General features: G+C 38.9%; 1 protein-coding gene across 8 annotated transcripts in view; it reads right to left on the bottom strand.

Moving 5' to 3' along the window:
- Positions 1-143: 143 nt before the first annotated feature.
- The window catches only part of LOC147798020 (copper-transporting ATPase 2-like), a 43,468-nt gene continuing 22,697 nt past the window's right edge, over positions 144-20,914 (bottom strand). For all 8 annotated transcript variants that reach the window (XM_087141583.1, XM_087141582.1, XM_087141578.1 and 5 more), the window contains 15 exons: positions 19,204-19,365; positions 18,600-18,839; positions 17,132-17,365; positions 15,642-15,891; positions 14,432-14,556; positions 12,987-13,124; positions 11,764-11,949; positions 9,744-9,926; positions 9,239-9,413; positions 8,772-8,930; positions 8,177-8,319; positions 7,305-7,508; positions 6,337-6,454; positions 3,922-4,024; positions 144-3,074 (listed from right to left, as the gene is read on the bottom strand). In XM_087141583.1, the coding sequence (XP_086997709.1) occupies positions 3,011-3,074; positions 3,922-4,024; positions 6,337-6,454; positions 7,305-7,508; positions 8,177-8,319; positions 8,772-8,930; positions 9,239-9,413; positions 9,744-9,926; positions 11,764-11,949; positions 12,987-13,124; positions 14,432-14,556; positions 15,642-15,891; positions 17,132-17,365; positions 18,600-18,839; positions 19,204-19,365 (2,484 nt within the window). In that variant the 3' untranslated portion in view covers positions 144-3,010. The remainder of the gene's footprint in view (positions 3,075-3,921; positions 4,025-6,336; positions 6,455-7,304; positions 7,509-8,176; positions 8,320-8,771; positions 8,931-9,238; positions 9,414-9,743; positions 9,927-11,763; positions 11,950-12,986; positions 13,125-14,431; positions 14,557-15,641; positions 15,892-17,131; positions 17,366-18,599; positions 18,840-19,203; positions 19,366-20,914) is intronic.

The raw sequence follows: 20,914 nt of genomic DNA, 5'->3' as shown, positions 1-20,914 counted from the left end.
ACCTGAAACACAAATTTATCTAAAATGTATTTCCCTTTTAAAACTGACAATTTTCACCCATGTCAGAATGGATGTCTGTCCATGTGTCCTGTAAAAACAAATCAATTACTCTCCTTCACAACCACTGAACAATACTCCATTGATTGAATTTGGCATATCCTTCAGAGATACATTTAAACATTTATTAAATACTAATATAATTCTTTCTTCACAAAGTTATTACAGCATTAAATACTCAGGCCAAGTTAATGTTACATGTATGTGTAGAACAGCCCCTGCAAATAAAATTCAGGTCAGTCTGTGGAGAGGAAACAAAGATTGAAAGGTTTCTTTCATAATCAGACAAAAGATGGCAGCATGACTTGTCCCACTGCCAAATTTGCAAATTAACTTCAGGTTCTCAAAACCAAGCTTTTAGCCAACGCCACAAAAATTGCAAACTCGTACCAAACTTAGTAGTTAATTCCTTACCCTACAGATGGTGTTTGAAACCAGATGCTCAGAAAACTTGATACAATTATCAGAAAATAACAAAAGCTGTAATTATTCTTGCAAGGTCATACCTGTCACCAATACTTAACACTTAACACAGACCATGCATCTTTAAACAAGGCAATTATATCAATTATTTGGCTGATATACTTCACATATTTCTAAGAGAAAAATCCTGATTCAATTCTCTCTGAAATTACTGCCTTTGCTGCAAGCAATAGAAATTTGAAGCATAATTGCCTGATACAGTTCGAGTTAAGCCAAGTTCGTCTAGGATTACAATGCCATTGCTAAAAACAATCCATTTTTTTTTTTAAAAAACAGGCATTATCCTCAACAATCTACTATGGACACATGTAGTGTACAATGAAGAAATTCATCCGTGAAGAACTCAAATCCATACTTTGACTCTGATGGATAGTAATAACCCTAACCCTTCTGATATCACGTGAAAATATTAAACAAACTTCTCAAATTTTTACCAGGTAATATGAGCAAATTTCTTACTAAACACAAGCCTCTCCGAAATTTTTTACAACACTTTTCGGCAGAGTGAATTAAATCTGCTTCAGAAAACCTCGTTCATATTAAAAAAGTTTTGTTTCAATGGGTTACCATCATAAACTGCACAGATTTTATAAATCCAAGCAATATTGACACAGATGTTACATCAATAGTCGGTTTTAATAATGCACATCAGTCTCTCAGTACGATGTAAACTATTCATTATTTTGGCAATCACATTCTAATTGGGTGAACCTTTTGGCCAGCACCAACACAACGTGAGCCACATAGTAGCTGTACATGGTGTCAAATATACACGTACATGTATGCCACTTCATACAGATAATTACGTGTAAATAGTGATCAGTCTGACTAGGGATCCATGGGAGTTGCAAAACAAAGTATCAATGCTGTTTAAAAATCATAGATGTACATATATTTTGAAATTCAGAGAAATGTATTTATGCTGTGGGAAAAACGGAAGCACTATGACATGCATTAATATAAACTATCAAGACAAGTGAATATAATTATAACATCCTTACAGCCATATTTCATTGATATATTAATCACCTTACGCTACACGACCACCATGTGATTGGTCAATTCTAAAGTGAAGATGGTTTAAGCATATAGATGTGCATTTTAAAAAATGGCTGTCCACTATTAAAAAGCCAAACATTCTATTGCCGTCTCCAAGTATATTTGGATGCCCTGCTCAAGTATAACAACCTATTTCAATCGTTAAGTGTTGTTCTGTGTACAATGTACAATGCTTTGCAACAAAACAATTGAGATTGCTTAGACTAATAAGTATAGAAACTATACAAACTAAAATATAAAGGAAATATCAAAAATAGAACAAAATATGAATAGTTTAATGGCAGATATCCATTACTGGGATTTTGTAAAAATTCATTTCGAAGTGATAAATCCCTATGGGTCTGTGGAATTTGTGCATAAACAGAAAAAGTACAAATAAAGTAAAAAGTAGCACCATTCACAGATACCGCTGTGCTGAGCGAATAGAGGGATATGCTCGCATGGTGCTACCAGAAACTGTTTAACTTGCTACTTTCACCAGGAAAAGCTTCACAGCTCAAGAAAGGGTACCTTGTTACTAGGTGCTATGTCCCCAAGGACACCAAGGGAACCTGTTTACATGCATTTAACTTGGAGAACAAGTCATTTCAGGACAGAATGCCCAAACCAATAGGGTCTTTGCGTGGGTACCAGGTACAATATATATATTGACAGCAATGGTGTTTATGTTGGCGCACCTTTTCTCTTTGTCCCTTGTAATGGGGGACATGTGGTCAGATTCCTCATTAAAGATACACAGAATGTCAGTTTGATCTTTAGTGGAAAAGTAACTATGACTTTGTACACAAAATATTATAAGCACTGCTGTCAACTGCCACGAAGTAAAAATGGTAATTTTTCTCTTTTTTTTTTAATTCATGTTTATTCTTGTGGAGCTTATTGCTCAAAAACAGCATTTCTGGAAAAATATAATTAAAAACTGGCACTGACAGCTGTGTGAACTGTGAAAAATGCTTTACTTTGTGTAATACAAAACAATTTGCCATCTGACGTACACACTGCACGTACAAGGGCAATTCTAGATCAAGTTGAATGGGGGAATGTGTCCCCAAATTGGCGAATCGGCAAATAATTTTTAATGGGGTGCTGTTGAAAATGCACAGAAATGAACAGTACGTAACAGTCAGTCACAAGATTCTTTTGCAATGCTACTGACAAAAGAGGGTTTGCATGGCTGCCATCTTGCAGGACCGTGCTTTTGTTCCACAGGGTGTGCACAAAGGAGGTTTCCCAATGGAACAAAACAATTGCCATGCAAGATGGCTTCAATGCAAGCCTCTATAATAATGATTTGTTGACAAAAATGTACAAATCTGTAGAAGGATGTCACATCCCTATCTTCCCTCTAGCAAAAACCCTTGATGTACTTCACACTTTTTTTTAGCCAGTGAAGGTGATCTTGCAAACTCAATTACACATTTTCTGGCACATTTTCTTTGGCAGCAACTCTGTTCTTGTACGTTGGCTTCTTGTAACTGAAACAGGACAACCAAACAACAAAAGACAGAAGATGAAAGGATCTGTTATGGTGTAGTGTCTAAATGATAATTGTATTAATAATTGATAAGAGATATTTTAGTTTAATTTAGTTTTTGAGATGCAATGTTCAACAATTTCAACTTTCCACAACACTTTTCAGTCAAGTCTGCTTTTTGTTAGTTGCACTAGTTTGAACAAAAATAACACTGACAGTCTACAATGCTTGAGGAATTATGAATAACTAATGGCTATATTTTAACAAAATATTTGCTGAAAATGAGATTTGCATGAAATGTTCACCAATGAAAGCTTGTATCATCCAACATGAACACTAGTTACCAGGTGAACTAGCAAGGTGACAAGCTAAAAGCGGACTCTTAAAAATTGTTATTCAGCTGAGGTGGTGTGTACCTTTGCAACAGATTTCACAGATAGGAGCAACCTGAAAGGGTATTCTTGACATTTTAATTCTTCAAGAAAAAAACACTGTTTGAGCAAGAGTTTGGTAAATTTCCACAGCTTTGTTGCAAATTCAGCAAACTTGCCAATGACTCTGTGTGTTGCTCACACTGTTTGCGCAAGACTTTGTTACATAGCAACAGCTTTGTTGCAAATTCATCAAACTTGCCAATGACTCTGTGTGTTGCTTTGTAGATTGTGGATTTTCACTTTCCATATGATCTATTTTTAGTTCGCCAAACATTTTCTATGGTTTGTTATTGAGACATTTAATTCCCAAATTGCCTCTCTCTAGGTCAATGTTGAGTTCCTGCTAAGCAGAAGCATGAAAATAAACAGGATGCTTCGAAGATTTAGAACTGTTTTGTGGTAATGGGTACTTACAACTTCAAGAAGAGGGATGAGAGCACCACAGAGACAGAGGACATTGCCATGGCAGCGGAGGCCATCCAGGGCCTCAGGAGCAGACCCACAGGAGCCAGCACTCCTGGGGAGGAAAAAAAAGGTTGTCCGAATTAAGTAAGAGGCTGATGACAAATTCATAACCTAACCACCATGCAGGAAGCCATCTTTATACATAATGCATTTGTAACAATCTGTGAAGTGAACAACTGCAATTGTTTGATAGTTGAAACAAAAGAAACCTGGTGATATTGCAAGGAAAGGAAAAAGAAAGAGTTAGGAAAAATTCATATAGATTTCAAAACTTTTTTACAATCCCCAAACTCATCGCTGACAGCATTAGAGGCATGGACTGTACACTGTAAAATCAAAGACAGGCTGAACTTTTAGTGGAAATATTGATATCTATTTACTAATTATTTACTTATATTTACTAATTTACTAAAGGTGCCTGTGTAAGTCCTTTCAATTTTAAGGTCTCAGAGCTTGCCTTTGTGGTGATCAAGTGAAGCACTTAACAATTGTTGCCTGTGGTGTAGGGGTCCATGGTGTTTTGTACACCCGAGGGGGCAAATGGCACTCAAAGGCAAAGCCGAGGGTGTCATTTGCCCCTGAGGGTGTACAAAACCCATGGACCCCTCACAGCAGGCAACAATTGTTTTGTTATATACCATGGTCATAGATTTCATCAGAATGCTCTTACATGTATCTGTAATATATGCATATTTTATTACCAAATAAATTAAAACACTTTGACAAATTGAAACACAAGAACAGTATATTAGATATAAATTTCACGGAAAATTATCGATTGTGATGAAATTGTTGACTGATTTTTTTTTTTTTGGCCGGGCGGGGGGTGAGAAATATAGGATTCATAACAAACTTTAACAGAGAAATTTGTAACCCATAAAGCATAAATATAGGACTTATAACAAACTTTAACAGAGAAGTCTGTAACCCATAAAGCATAAATATAGGATTTATAACAAACTTTAACAGAGAAATCTGTAACCCATAAAACACTGGGGTTTTTGTCAAGTGGTTGAATTTCAAGACATTATTTACACCAAATAGTGTTGAAAAGTATTGACAAGATTGAAGAGCAGATGAGAAGATACAATGGCATGAGCATTTTATATAAACAGCAATGGCGATAGCACCCAAAGCAGTGATCACAGCATACTCGAAGCTGTGCCACTGCGGCTGTCAACCCTCGTACCCAAGGTTACACAATTACAAAGTAGACACAATACCTCGACTCTAGGAAAGATCACCGTGATCCATCATTTTTTGCGGCCCGGACACATACCCAGTGCGCACAATGCATGAATGATACAAGCGGGCGTGTAACATATGATCACGTGATCAATTCGTGCCCGATAAAAATTCACAATCTATGACTATGGTATAACAAAACCATTCCGTACGACCAGACATGCATGTGTGCATTGGCTGACCTATACAGGACGCTCCCACCATTTAGGCCATGTCAGCAGTTTTCCTTTGAATGGGACTTAAACTTTTCTTGGCCATGCCATTATTCTCAGTCAGAGGTGTATATATTTCATGTTAACCCTAACACTCCTCAGTCCTCCAACAGGTGAAGGATTGAGGAGGGTTAGGGTTAATAAAAGCAAATGCTTCTTTCATCGGGCAAGTGTGGATGACTTTTTTGTAAAAAAAAAAAGTACACCTTAACTGATACATAGCTTTGGCAATAAACCTGAAGGATTATACTGGTAAAGACATTTTCTGTTTTTCTTTTCTGTTTTTTCTTGTTACAAAATATTCGTCAACATATTCATATAAAAAAAACAACATTAATTTGTCAATGCTACAAAAACAAAAAGGCCACATTAACTCGATGGGGACAATGTTTCTTCAGAACTTGATCTAGTACTGCATACAGTGCATTGATCTATAGTGCTTCATGGTATGCAACTGCCCCTTCAGCTAGCAGCCATAATAACCGTTGGGCAATTTGGCTTTTGGCAGAAATCGCCCAAGGGCTTCCATCTAATTTTCTTAATTTTGCACCCTGCAAACATTCTCGGAATTGGTTCTAATTTCACGCATTGAAGTCACAATTCCATCCTGAACCGGCTTCAAATTTCCCTGGCAAATGCAACTGGGAAAGTTATCATAACAACATTAATGAATTCAAGGAGTAACTCGCCACTGCAGGCAGATTAGGAGAAAATATCCCCTCTCTACGTCATCACCATACATCACGTGAAAACTTGATATGAAGTGTATAAAATTGACTCCATGGAAATTGCACAGTGCTCTTTTATTATGTTGACCCCCCAAAAAAAGAAAGAGCGTGCAAAATATGGTACTCAGTAAAAACCATTTACATTCACTGTCGATTGAAATCAATTAAGCAGGACTTACCAGCAGCAATAGGGATGCCCACGGCATTGTACACGATAGCAAAGAAAAAGTTGATGTAGATTCGGCGAACAGTGCACTTGGATAAGTCAATGGCGGCTGCCACATCCAAGAGATTATTCTGCAAATACAAGATTTAAAAAGTTATTACTTTATTTTTTTCCATCAGTTTTTGAGTCCCCTTTCTGACGATGACAATGCAGTAACAAGTCCAACATTCATGAAGAACTACTCCGATGTAACTTTGAAAGGTACCAAAATATAAGTCTCGATTAACATAATACAATCAAGTTCCATATATAACACAATTTGAGGATTATTTTCTGGAAAAAGTCTGGCAACCTGTCGTGCAACTTTTCCACCGAGAGTAATGAACTATTCATGATGATTGGATTAGTCATCTGAGGGGACAAATTACCACAGCTGAGCTTCATCATGTTTTAATATATATGTCCTTTGCTAATGCAAATATTAATATTTGCTGTGCTACATATCAAATATTACCAATTTACCAAATTACCTGATCCCAAACATTCATTGACAGCATTTGCAAATATATGAGTTTGCAAATAAATACATGTAATTGGTTGAGCTTTGCTATAGATCATTAATTTTTTTTAACATCAATGTATTTCTTCTGTCTTTCAGTATTTTAGAGTTAGATCACATGCATCAGGTTGAGTTTGTCCTTCAAAATAATAATATGATATTAAAAGGAAGGTTTCCAATCAACATCTGGCTTTGATATTTAAAATGCTAGCTTAGCTTGTTTAGTGTTTACGAATGCTTCAAAGTCACTTTTGTTACAACACTTTTTAACAAATCAAACTTTCCCAACATAACCTGAAACAATTTCTAAAAACTGTAATTTTCAACATAAATTGTGCACGCTCCCCAGCTTTCAGAAGTTCTAAGAGACAACTTATCTGGCAATCAATCAAACCCGATGGACAAGAATTTTTGACACTGACCTTGATGAGGACAATATCTCCTGCCTCCATGGCAACATCTGTGCCCGTTCCTATGGCAATACCCACATCCGCTTTGACCAGGGCTGGCGAGTCATTCACCCCGTCGCCCACCATGGCCACCTTGCGACCTTCCAGCTGGATCTCTTCCACTTTTTCGACTTTGTTCTTGGGCAGGACCTGGGCAAATACCTTGGTGATGCCAACCTGGGGAGAAGGAGGAGGTCGGAGGTCAGTGTGAGGTCAAAGGAAGTATTGCTCAGACCCTGTGATAACTTTCAAACATGCAATGTGTATCCAGTGAAAACTTATTCTGAGAATTTTCATTACCGATTTTTAAGGGTCATCCGTTTCAAGTTACTCCTTTTCAAGAGCCTACAAAATGTTCACTATATGAGGGGTGGTGTTTACAACACAAGTACGCTTTTGTAACCATGGAAAAAGGTTAATTGGCCATTTTGTGCTTTCTTGCAGATCCTTTTGAGAGGGGCCAGGGGTCGAGGAATGAGTACATTTTGAACATTTATGAACAAGTTGATGTGTGCATCAATCTAACTTGACCAAAAAAAGTTACGGGCTGATGCCACATTTCACAATTCTTGGAGACTCAGAAAAGGACTGAGAACATACTGGCTACTGGTGCCCTGCCCAACATAGGACTGAGAACATACTGGCTTCCGGTGCCCTGCCCAACATAGGACTGAGAACATACTGGCTACCGGTGCCCTGCCCAACCAAGTAGCATACTGCTTGCTCTCATCATTTAATTATACCCTGATAACAACGAAACTGCTAATGCTGTCCAATGCTACAAAAGTCGGTGCCCGGAATTCCACCATCCAGCAAGTCCTGCATCTGTCACTGTCTCAGCATACCTGTGTCGCGATAGCATCAGCTGTCTTCTTATTGTCACCGGTCAGCAGGACTACATCCAGCCCCATGTCCTTCAGAACCTTCACTGCCAGCTTAGCTTCCTCTTTGACTGCATCGGCAATGGTGATCATTCCAGCTATGACACCTTGACAACACGGAGACAAGGACAACAGAGGGAATCAGATATCTAAAGACCTGGTCAAGCTGGTGGACAATTTCTTGTATCAATTGACACAGGATACTTTTTTGAAATAGAGCAAGTAAAAGTTAAAAATTGGATGTATTTTGCCAGTCTATGTTTCTGCTTAGTTACAGCTGTCTAACAAAGGGTTAAAACGTCGAAAAGTCCTACTTATTTCCATTGAGCATATTGAATTAGGAAAAGAATTGGAGCACACAAAACTTTTAAAAGGTGTTTATAAAAATTTAACAATGAAAAAAAAAAAAACTTTCGTTTAGAATTGTATTCTACCATCTCAGTTTCATTAAAACTTGTCTGAGTTTATTATCTTGGTTTCTAAAGATAACACATTACCACAAACTTCAGGTTAATGGTGAAAAAGATGACTACAGTGTAACTATTGCACAATTACACACCATTGATGGCGACCAGTACAGCCGTTTGTCCAAGGGCTTCATATTGGGTCATGGAGTGGCTCATCTCGTCTGTCACATCCAGGTAGTTTTTCTTCATCCATTCTCTGTTGCCGATCAGCACCTCATAGATGCTGGAGTCATCCTCTTGGGTTATCTCGTCTGGAGTTTGGGAATAACAAAAGTCCCTGGAAAACTGACCTCAAAGTCCAAGAATGTCTATTTTGAGACAGTATGATAGGAGGAAGAGCTGTCTAGTATGCATTAAAGGTAGTTGAAAAAATCTACTTCACGAAATTTAGACAGATGTGGCACAACCGATTTATCTAATTTGATAAATAAAGTGAAAACCACATAACTTCGGTTTCATGCATGTCTTGAAGTCCTTGGTTCTCGAGACACATATCTTTAACTTGGCTCTTTTTGCCAAGTTTGAAAACCTACATGTATGTTCCTATAAGTAAACTTACCAGGATCATTGGCCTCCTCGTTAGACGCAGAGGTAACCTCAGAACCACTTTGGGCATTTTGTTTATTCATTTTGGCATTCAGCATAGCACTGATCTTTGTGACTGTGCACTGGAGACCGTAGCCAGGCTCAGCACTGAAGTTGGAGCACTTGCCTACTACGTCAGACTCTAGCATCTGCATTGATCAAGTAACAAATTTGATCGTTAAGGTTACAGACTACCAGTGACCAGAATCAGAATGCCAACCTTGCGCACAGCAGGTTACAAGTGTGTATTAAATAACTTTTTGATGAACAGGGTGTTGATTTGCCAAAATGTGCATGCCTCTAGTTCAAGAATAAGCAAAATCGTGCAAAATGTGTACTGCGGATTTTGAAATTTAATTCATTCTTAACAAAAGTTAAAAATAACGTAAAACGCTACAAATTCTACAAAAGCTGGGATATCTTCTTTGGCTCAGTTGCAGTCAAAGATTACTAATAACCTAGTGAGAATGCATACTGACCTCTTTGGCATGTCTGGTCACGGCCGCACCCAAAGGATGTTCACTGCTTGCCTCGGCCGTGCCAACTATGGCTAAGAACTCCTCTTCGCTGATCTCCGAGATGGGCACAAAGACCATGGTACGCATAACACGGGGGATGCCATAGGTTATTGTACCAGTCTTGTCAAAAATGATGGTCTTCAACTGGAACATAATCAATGACATCAAATATTACAGACTTTGAGGGGATGCAAAATAGCCTACTTGTTTTTGTCACTGTGTGCAGTGCATTCATTACTGGATAGCGCACATGTGTTCACCTTGTTCACGGGCCTTCACCGCGTTAAAGGGGCAATTTCTTTTGCTAGGCAAATTAGGATGGAGTTGTAGGGACACTTCTCTGTCCCAATAACTTTCTTGATCCCTAAAAATAGGTGGAATATCATTTGTGCCCACAACTACAAAACATGCATGTGTGAGCAAGTAGAGTTAATGTTTATCAACACTGCAGCTTTGATTACTGGTACCCAAGGGCAACTTTCTCAGCAAGAATATCTGGTTTGGTTTCTATGACTAAAAAGGTCTTTCTCTTTCAACGAGTCCGTTGAGCAGGAAGCCAAAAACCCCAAACTGAAAGCTCCAAATAACTTGACACAGAAATCATTGATCTTCAGTTACTCCATTGAGGTCTGCATATACTGTACTATCCTGTGTCTTGTAAGAACATGTTAATAGTTATCAGGAAGGACACTTGTGTTCTGTACAAAAAAGTCGGGTTCAGCACTGAACATGACTGTCTTATACACAAGCCCAAATTTAAATTAATCAATAAAACAAAGTTATTAATCCTAAATTAAAAGTGCGTAACATTCCATTGCACAGGCATACTGCAACGAAAAACTCTGTTGAGGGACTAAAACCGGACAACAGCCATGAAATGGCTCCACATTCTGCTGTCCAAGCTATGCACTTTGGCAGGTATCTAAACATCAGTTCCTTGGGATCAAGTCTGTCGCCTGCGGTGGTGGAAACAATGCTCCCAACCCAGAGCTTTTTCAACGGATAGGAGAACAATCAGAATGACCTCCAAAGCTAAGGGCACCCGTCAATTCTGACTGAAATATATTTCTCAAGTCTTACTGGCAGCTTATTATTGGCTAATGAATCAATTCAACATATTTTTCAACTTCAAATGTCCTCTTCATGCAGGAAGTCCAATTGTTGCTATGTCACGCCCTCACAAGCATTTCATACACTAATGGGTATTCACTGAAGGTCAATGATGTAACAAGAGCTCCAAGGCTCTGGAATGGGGGTGGGGCGAGGCTGATTTTCTAAAAAGCACAGTCAAGCAGTTTGATTATAACAGTTTCAAGCAATATGGGGGTGTTTCTTTAAGGGGGGGTTCTCTCCAGATTCTGCGGAGGGGACCAATACATGGCAATACACAACTGAATTTGAACTTCTGTTAATGGGGGTAAAGCATCTGAAGCAATTTAAAAACAAGCTCCGGGCAAGGCTAAGAGGAGGTCTATTCCTAGCAAAAACCCTTGTGGTATTTCAAGGACTAGATGTATCAAAGAATGCATATGAAGCCCCCTTCTTCTTAGTATTTAAAAGAATGTGATAAGCAGCTTTCTATTCTTGATATATGATTCAGTTTGTAATCATAATAAATATAAGCAATAGGGTAAAATCAATGACAGTTCTTACTGATTTATCTTGTGCAAGATTGAACAAGTTTTTCAACTGAGCCTGTGTATGGAACAGGTCTCATGTGAAGACCAGAGATTCCGCTCTGCACTAAACCCACGTGCTCATGCAGTGAGATCCCACTAAAGGACTATTGTTTCCATGAAAAGGCACGCCCTCTACCTGTTCCTGCTTGGAGCACATGTTTAAAGGTACCTCTGATGACTTTTGACTCCTTTTTTGGAGTTGGATCATGTCTGGGCAGCTCTGCTTCACTACTTTGAAACTAAAGCCCTCAGACAACTCATGGCCGAGACTCCAATGCTTGACAACTGAAACTAAGACTTACCCTCCGAGCGAGTTCAAGTGGCTCCCCTCCTTTGATCAAGATGCCCATGCGGGCCCCTATTCCGGTTCCCACCATTACGGCCGTAGGGGTGGCCAGGCCCAGGGCGCAGGGGCAGGCTATAGCCAGGACAGAGATGGCCACTTGGAAAGAGAACTGAATGGTGTTCTCGGTGGTATGGTTAGCACCCTAGGGGGGTGGAGACAAAAGAGCTGGAGTAACAGCTTTTTATTACATAAAGCTTTTGTTTGCACATGAACAAAAATTAGAGATATCCGACACTGCTCATCCTCTATGCACTGACCATTTGTGGCCTAAATTTGCAATGAAGACTATTTAGCACTGTAAGCAATAGAAACAGGTGTAAATAGACACTAAAATGACAGACTTAAGCTCCTGAAATCACTTATTTACATAATCACAGCACACCATTGTGCCGATATTAGATAAAACTTGTGTCAGACAAGAACGTCTAAAGATATTACTGACAGTGAAGAAAGTGTGCGGGGCAATATATCAAACAAGAAAATTTTAACAGGCAATTTCAAGGCAAACAGCAAAAAGACTGTAAGTCAGAAGAACAAAGAAGACCGTTCTCATAGTCCACAGAAATTCCACAGAAAATAATACAAAATTAAAGTCTGACTTGTGCCTTTGAATGGCACGGCCCTCATACTTCCAGAATGCATCATGTAATAGAATAACGACATCGTCCTTTGTTTATATGTGCACTTTCCTCCGGTAGTGAGGTAGGGTGTGATCCACCAAGCCCCACAAAGGAAAGTGCGCATGCAAACAGAGTGTGACGTTTAGGTGCATTAGGGCAGTGAGGTCGCTCATACCTGACAATTGGTACAAAGTAGCAGGGTACCAAATATTGTTTAAATAGGGGTTATCATCCAGAATCTTACACATTCTAACTTGAGCTTTGCACTAATTTGTAAGATGACAGTTTTACTATTGATGATTATAACACGATGTGCTACGGGGACAGACCAACATGGCACTTTTGTGGGAAATTGTGCATTGAAATATGTTATAGTTCCAGGTCTGGTTTTTGTTCAGGAAACAAACGGCAAAATTCTACACTTATACCTGTGCTCACAGTATTCAGACCACAAAAGAGTGCAGTGGAGACTTTGTGACACTGCTGTTGCTACTGATAAAGACCTCGAGACCTAGGAATTTATAACAGATACTAATATCAAGCCACAGTTATTACTTACACGTGGGTTTTGCTTTGGGATCAAGTCTGGGTGGGTCATTCCAATTGCAATCCATATCGCCAGTGTGAGACTTGACAACACCAGGATACCGGGTACAAACACACCAGCTATCTTGTCAGCTATCTGCTGGATGGGGGCCTGACAAGAAATGGGAAAAGAAAAGCAAGAATACTACCTATTTGACATTATCTTTATGCAGACCTGGTTTTCAATGAAGTAATGCAGGCGGGAAAACATACGATTGCAATTATGAACATTCCCACTCATTCCTATTATATTAACCACTTACCAAAGTGGTTTAACCCTAAGTCTTGCCAATTTATTTGAACTGATGTCATGGTAGGTTTTGAAATTAACTGAATTCATTTTCAGGGGAGGGGGTTCTAAATTCAAAGTGTTTTTATGCGACAGGCTTGTTATTGAAAATTTGGTTCACACAAAGATGCTATGAATTCAGGATGGTTGCAACCAATTAACATTCCACCCTCACCCTAAACTGCACGCGTGCATTGTCAGACTAAACAATTTCATAGGAAGAGAGTCTGCGTGTGTGCAAATTAATATACATGTAGGTTACCTGCACAACAGTCACTAAGAACATGAACCTGGGAGAGCATCATATTTCACAATGTACATTTATTGCTCCAACTTTCGTTGTTCACACTGACCTCCCAGCCCAGTGTGCAGTGTGCCAAGTTGGTCACTCTTGTTCTTATTTGTATAGTAACTTACTGTGCTTATTCAGTTGACATTAGTAAAATATAGAAGTAGCTTGCATAACTCTTACACTTTAATAAGAATAATACAGAAGTTATATAGGGCCCCATTGATTTAAAAAAATGCTCAACTATTGAAAATAATACCATTGAGATCTATTCATGAATACCATAGACAGTTTCCCTATTCAACACCATGTAATGTGAATGTCTATTCACATTTGATAAAGCCCGCTGCTTAAAAATGCACTGGCACTTGGATACAAGACAGTTTAATCCATTCCTATTGGTCAAGAGCCTATGTGTGCCATGGCAGGCAGAACTCACAACTTGCGCCAAGTCCACATAAGGAGATTCTTCTGGACTACTAACAAGGAATATACCATAAAAAGGACGGCGTGTTCAGGAATATGAAAGTAAAATTCTTGAACAAAATCCTCGGAAATTTATATCAACTTCTTTTGACTCTCTGACTAAAGCAAAATTTACGAATGGGAATAAATATGTGCTTGCTAACGTTTAGACTGGCTCGGGAGAATGAACACTGATAATTCCTTTTCCTGTGGCTTGGGCATTAGTCCCATCCAGTCTTAAATGCACGTTTCAGACAGGCCCTGCTCAGATTGATTCCCTTAATCTAAGAACCAACATTCAAATAAATTATGCACAGAAATGAAAGGGTTTTCCAAGCCATCAAGCAATGGAATCAAGCGGTTCACGATGACTCACCTTGGAGGTCTGCGCATCTTCAACCAGCTTGACGATCTGAGCCAGAGTCGTGTCTGCACCAACGTGGGTCGCCTCCATCAGTATGGTGCCCGTTTGATTGATGGAGCCGCCGATCATAATACTCCCTGCAATTAACATATTCATTAGATATTGCCTTCAAATAAACTTTGTGGAATACCAATTAGCAAGTCAACTTTATCACTAAATTACTGTCACTGTCCGTGTAATGATAAGTGACAAAAACGGAATCATCTACTGCAATATCCATGATGCAATGACGCTCATTACTTCATACTGATTGTTTTTAGTTTATCAGATTTTCCTGTTCACAATATGTTTACTTTTCAACTTGAAACCTTTTTGTTGCTTTCTTTTGTCAATTTTACCAAACTGCATATTCTGTTGATATCGTTACTTTTACGATCGTTTGAAGTTTCCTTCTTGAACAATTGCTGAATCCGGCTGCAGGGCAAATTTCATAGAGCTGCTTAATTAAGCATAAAATTTGCTTAAGTGCAAGAAAACCTTACTTGATAAATCAGGTAACCAGCCCAAACTCCATGTGATGTATGTTGTTTGGGGATTGTATTTAGCTGTTTTGGGGTTAGCATGACAATCAGATAGAGTTTGAGCTGGTAACCTTTGTTTATTAAGCAAATTGTTTTCCCGCTTAAGCAAATTAATGTGCATAAGCAGCCACATAAAATTGGCCCCTGGCTGCAGATCTTCAAGTTACATACTTGCCAATTCTAACACATGTTGTATATGAGCTAAAAATATTCAAGAATAAAACCAAAACCAAGAGGAGCAGATCAAAACCAAAATCATGACTGAGAGCTTGAAATCTTAAATTACACAAAGCTCTGCAAAACATGTTACATTGACAAACAGACCAAGGGTTCATATACAAGACTCGGGGTTCAATATCCAGCTGTTGGTTTGAAAATTCATTGTTGTGTTGAAATCAGGACAGATCTATCACAAGTTAATGAAATCTTAAATCCAGTCCAAACCTGTTTCAGTGATCATGCATTCCTTTGTCCTTGTTCATTCAGTGTTCCTTGAGTATGTGGTTGCTCAACTGTAAGTGTGACTGACTATAAGACTACAGAAATCTCTTGAAAAAATGCTAACGATTTACCCAAACCACAGGGTAAAACAATGTGAACCTCTAGCAAAAGAACATCCCCAATGATTTTTGTGAACCAACCTGGTTTCTTGTACACTGGCATGGACTCTCCTGTGATCAATGATTCATCAGCCGCTGACAAGCCATCAATCACTTTCCCGTCCACTGGAATCTTCCCACCAGGGACTACTTTCAGAATGTCCCCCCTTTCTACCAGCTCCACACTGATGGAGCGTTCGCTCGTCACCTGAAGCTCTTCTCCGACAGTGACGAGGTTTGCTTCAGCAGGCTGCAGGGACATCAGTTTGGAGAGCGCATCTGATGTCTTCATCTGAGATATCAAAATTAATAGTTGTTTTCATATTTTATCACACCAGAAATATCCACAGGTTTAAAACAAACAAATGTACAGCCCATTATGTGGAGTCTACAAGTTATTCTAATTGTATAAAATGCTGTATCAAACAGCAAATTTTTCATCTTACATGTACTGGTGTTAGTCAAATCTATCGCATCAAAAGAAATATAGGATAAATTCGTATAAAGCTAGAATTCATCTTTGGGAAACTTCTGTTTAACTGGATTGGTTAAGTGTTACCAAACTGGTGAAATGAAAACTACTTCATAAAATAAAACAGAAATTGAAGAATAACTCAATTGGAACCTTTGACAGAACTACCAAGGGGTGCTTTCACAACAAAAATTGATCAAGTACTTTATCTCATAGATGGTTACCTTCCCAACATGTGTATGAAATTTAACAAATCCTTCTGATGAAAATAACAGGCTCAATGCATAACTACAATGTCCTCTTGCCCTCCAGTAATGGAGCTGCAATTTGAGGAAGGGACGTGCCACACCAGCCCTCACACGATTCTTCTCACAAGAATACTGATTACAAGTTGCACATAGTGAATCGCGATTTTGACTGATGTCAACTGAAAAACGGATACATGAGCAATATGCAACTGCTGTTTTATACAATTTCTGAACTTTGACCTGGGTGAATCAGTTTACACATTCCATTAGCTACAAGAAAGGGGCTCCCTTGACTTGTGTGAACAGAGAAAGATTATACATGTGTCCCGTAATCCTTAATTTTTTTAATTTGACTTCTAACCCGCCTTTTTTTACTAAACTTTTCGAGAATGTCATTTTTGGAACAGGGGAGATGCATGTTTGTCTTTTTCCTTCGCCATTGTGTATCGACAAGCACTGCGTACTCACCCATACCTGTTTTACATACAAAGTGTGGATATTCCTTTGCTCTCCTGTGGTTAAGGAAACTTGAGGAAACTGCTCCTTTTTCTCCAATTAGGATAACTCTTTCGAGCTGGATTTTTGATGATGACTTCCTGGACTGTTCCTCTTCATTTTGCTACATATAACCTTGACCCCAAAATGCCTCTGAAACTGTTTTTCAGAGAGGGGGAAACATTGTGTGGACATGTGCGAGTCCACACTACACCATCGCACCCTACATTGTGTGGACTCCTTTTGTGTACAGGTCCACACTATATATGCCACGCCTTCACACTTCCTTGTGTGGGACTTGAACCCACTTAACTTACCTTAGCAATGCTCTCCAGCCATCTACCAAGGTTGATGAACATAAGCAGCATGGGCGGAGTCTCAAAGAAGGTGACCGGGCTCCCTTCGTCCTTCTTGATCATGGCAACAGCCACCACCACCACAGAGTAGAAGTAGGCAATCAGAGTTGCCATGACAATCAGAACGTCCATGTTGGCCGTCTTGTGGCGCACTGCCCTGTAGGCCTGAACGTAGAAGTACCTCCCTCCAACAAACTGTGGATAGTTCAGAAAGTTACAAACAAGCGTTGCAAAGTAAACTGCTTTGAAATAGTTTTCTGAACAAATAACAGCCTCACTGATTACACATTTCTGATTTCAAACAACCAAATTAACAAGACAGCAGGGAGAACAATTCCTAAGAGTCAACTGCACTACACACTGAAAAATGCAAACATATTTGTTACGAAAATGAGAAAACAGGTTTACACTTTTAAAGCCTTATATTGAGGGTTTTTGTAAATCTTAACTTTGGTTATGTCTGACGAAAACCCCCCCCCCCAGAAAAAATGCCTCAATTTCACAACTTCATTTTGAAACTTTGATTCACCCCAGATTCCAACCTGGCTCCAAATTCAAAGCCCTTTTTTTCACTTACTGCAGCAGCAAATAAAGTTATTTTGCCCCGTGAGAAAACTGGCCTTAGGACACTTTCTGTACCCTGAATTTTGTCCCATGAGACTGCATTTTAACCAAGTGCAACATATAGTAGCTGCACGATAGAAGTGTATCGATTGCGTCCCTTCTTTGTGATATGACTGGTGAGGTCTTGATATCATAACAGAACCTGATACTTTTAACTTCCTTTATGGCAGTAATGGAAGTGTCTGACACCTTTGACACTGTGGCATTTACTTATAAATTGTCCACATGCTGTGCATGTCGGGGGAGAGGTATTTGGTTGTATATGATTTTTGTAACTCTTTGAAACCCTTACAGCTGCTCATAGTCTCACAGCTTTCATTAGAGAGCCACATCGTGATTTTTTTTCCCACAAATATAGGAAGTAATTCCTCAGTTTTGTCCAGTTCCATTTGCAGTGAAGTACTGTGCTTCAGATCATACGCCAAGTGTTCACAAAAAGTAGGTTTTGGTCACAGAGCACCACCTTCCCACATGTGAAAGCAACTTAATCAATGCATGTCCATTATTGGATATATCACTGCATATAAGAGTATCTGGTAATTGTCATTTCTAATGTGACATGATGGTCACAGTGGGGAAGATGAGTTGAGGCCAGCTACCTTGACTGGTGGTAGATACAGAATGAGCACATTGCCAGACAAAACACAAGGCACGATGTCAATTAATTTTTGTAACATGGTGCTACATGTCATGCCATTCTTGTATTTAATGCATTTATTAATTGCTATATCTCTAGTGTATGGGCTGACCAAGACAGAAAAATAACATGAATACGGCAAGACACACTTTGGAAACGAAGACTCACCTGAACAATGGACGATAGGACGAAGAGGATGAGGTTTTCCAGGGACAGCCCCGGCAACAGGATCAGGTTCTCCTTCTGGTCTTTCTGGATCATGAAGTAGATCATGGTGGCCATGACAGGGAGGCCAAAGATGAGGGAGACCAGGAAGGAGTTGCGCCATTTCTTGACAGTTTTCTGCTGCTGGAGAGCAGTGGAGGCATGGGCCTCGTCCGTGGCAAGCTTGCATTCAAAACCGGCTTCCTGTAAAGGTGGATCACCAACCACACTTTCAGGGGAGTAAACAAAATATTTTTGGGGGGGAGGCCCCAAAAATGTTGGAAATTTCTTCTTATCTTTATAACCTTTCTGTGTAGAGAGGCTAAATTTTTGACCTTTTTTTCATGCTTTCGGGAGGACGGGAAATGAAATAATACTAATAATGATACTCTTAGAGAAGTGACAACCAATCACCAAACACTAAAATAAGAAATAAATAAATGAATGAATACATTTAACAACTTAAAAAAAAAAACAGCAAATAAATCATACCAATACCAATCCACTTTTTTGAACTACGTAACCTCATAAATCTTGCATTGCTAAAGTAAATGATTTTTTGTGTTACCTCAATAGCTTTGATAATGGCCCGAGGCCCTGCATCACTGGAGTTGTATTTGAATTCACCCCGGCACGTGGACAGTGCCACCGATGCGTGCGTCACCCCCTTGATGCGCATTACCAGGGATTCAATGTTCTTTACACAAGACGCACAATGCATGCCAGAAATCTGACGCAAATAGCAAGAACAAAAAAAAAATTATTAACTATATTTGGAACAAACAAAAAAGGAATAAGAAAACATATGTATTTACATGTGCTTCCATAATATCAGGGTTGCAATACATTTCATATTGCTAAATGTAAGGCATATTTCTTTACTTCTCATACCAATCGACCCTCTTGGAGGTCAAATGAAAAAAAAAACCCAATTCTCACTGATTTTTCATTGAACTTTCCTCCTAAACTTGTGTACAGTGACAGTGTTCGAAAATAACAGGATTTTGAAATTTATCATTTACAGTACATGTCATCGGATGGCTGAAACACGTCACCCTCACTAAACATTCTTTGGCCTGTAGCCAATTTTCTTGTTTAGCTACCCCCTGAGACAGCAACACTGCTGACCCCGATTTGGCAGTGTATTTGATTGGATTCATTCCAACCTCTGACACTACCTTCTTTAAATAAAATGTCTCATCAAAGGGATAAAAAGGATGATCTAAACGTGATATTTGCCATTAGTTTTAACACTTGTATAGCTTGAAATATATTTGAGATGAGGCAGGACATTTGAACTTTTCCCTACAGACAGACAAAAGTGAAACAAAAACAAACAAAACAAAACACCAGGAAGTACCGAATGTGAACGCAAATGAGAATGGGTTAGAGCCCTTTAAATGTTTCTATGAAGCATGGCATCTCTGGCTATCAAAACTAGTGTTTACTGTAACAAGTCAATCTTCTTCAATTGCTTCCTTAAGCAAAATTGTCCTTTTTAAATTGAGTTCTGTACTACATTATTCCAGAACTTCATTTTGAAATTCTAATCCACCCCAGATGAAAAAGTGGCTATGAATTAAAATTGAAAGATTTTGCTCAGGAACTGACATTTGACTGTTATTAATACAGCTATCTTGGAAGCCCCACGAGTGCCATATGAATGAACAGAACAAGACAATATCTGAAGGAGAATGTTTACTTGGCCTCCGACTGTGCACAAAGGCTCCAAGACTGCTGGTACATGTGGCACTCAATATGTATACAATTTGCATGTGAGCATGGTGTTACTGTAATAATGGTTTTGAATTCTGGGCTCCCAAATTATCTTTGTACAAGTCAATACACCATTTGAATTTTAACACAAATTAAGGCTGTGAATTTTTTACTAAAAAGATTCCGCACATTTGATTCTGAAAATAATAATGTTGTGTTTTGTGAAGCAAGAGTTTGTGACATTAGTGTTATAATTCTTTTGTAAGAGGAAAAGTCTGTTGTACTGTAAAGTGGTGGAACCTTTTAAAAAGATAGGGCTGTAAGAAAAACCATCACATCTGTCTAAAATGTTTCAAATCTAAATGCCATATCAAACTGCTGCCAGTAAAAACTGGAGCAAGAATGTACATGTAGGTTAATTCACTTTAGAGAAACAGTATCCGAATAGCAATTAAAGAAACCAGGAACCTAGATGTCACTGTACTGATCACATGACTGTGCCTGATAAACACTTGCACGGGTTGATCATGTGAATAACATCACCAGTTTCACTATTACAGCCA

This window comes from Acanthaster planci, linkage group LG09 (genome assembly GCF_054643075.1).
Source record: "Acanthaster planci isolate LZ-2023a linkage group LG09, COTS_SCS, whole genome shotgun sequence".
In the NCBI taxonomy this organism is placed as follows: Eukaryota; Metazoa; Echinodermata; class Asteroidea; order Valvatida; family Acanthasteridae; genus Acanthaster; species Acanthaster planci.
Note: the sequence above shows the minus strand (reverse complement) of the source record. Positions and strands in the feature narration are given on the sequence as shown.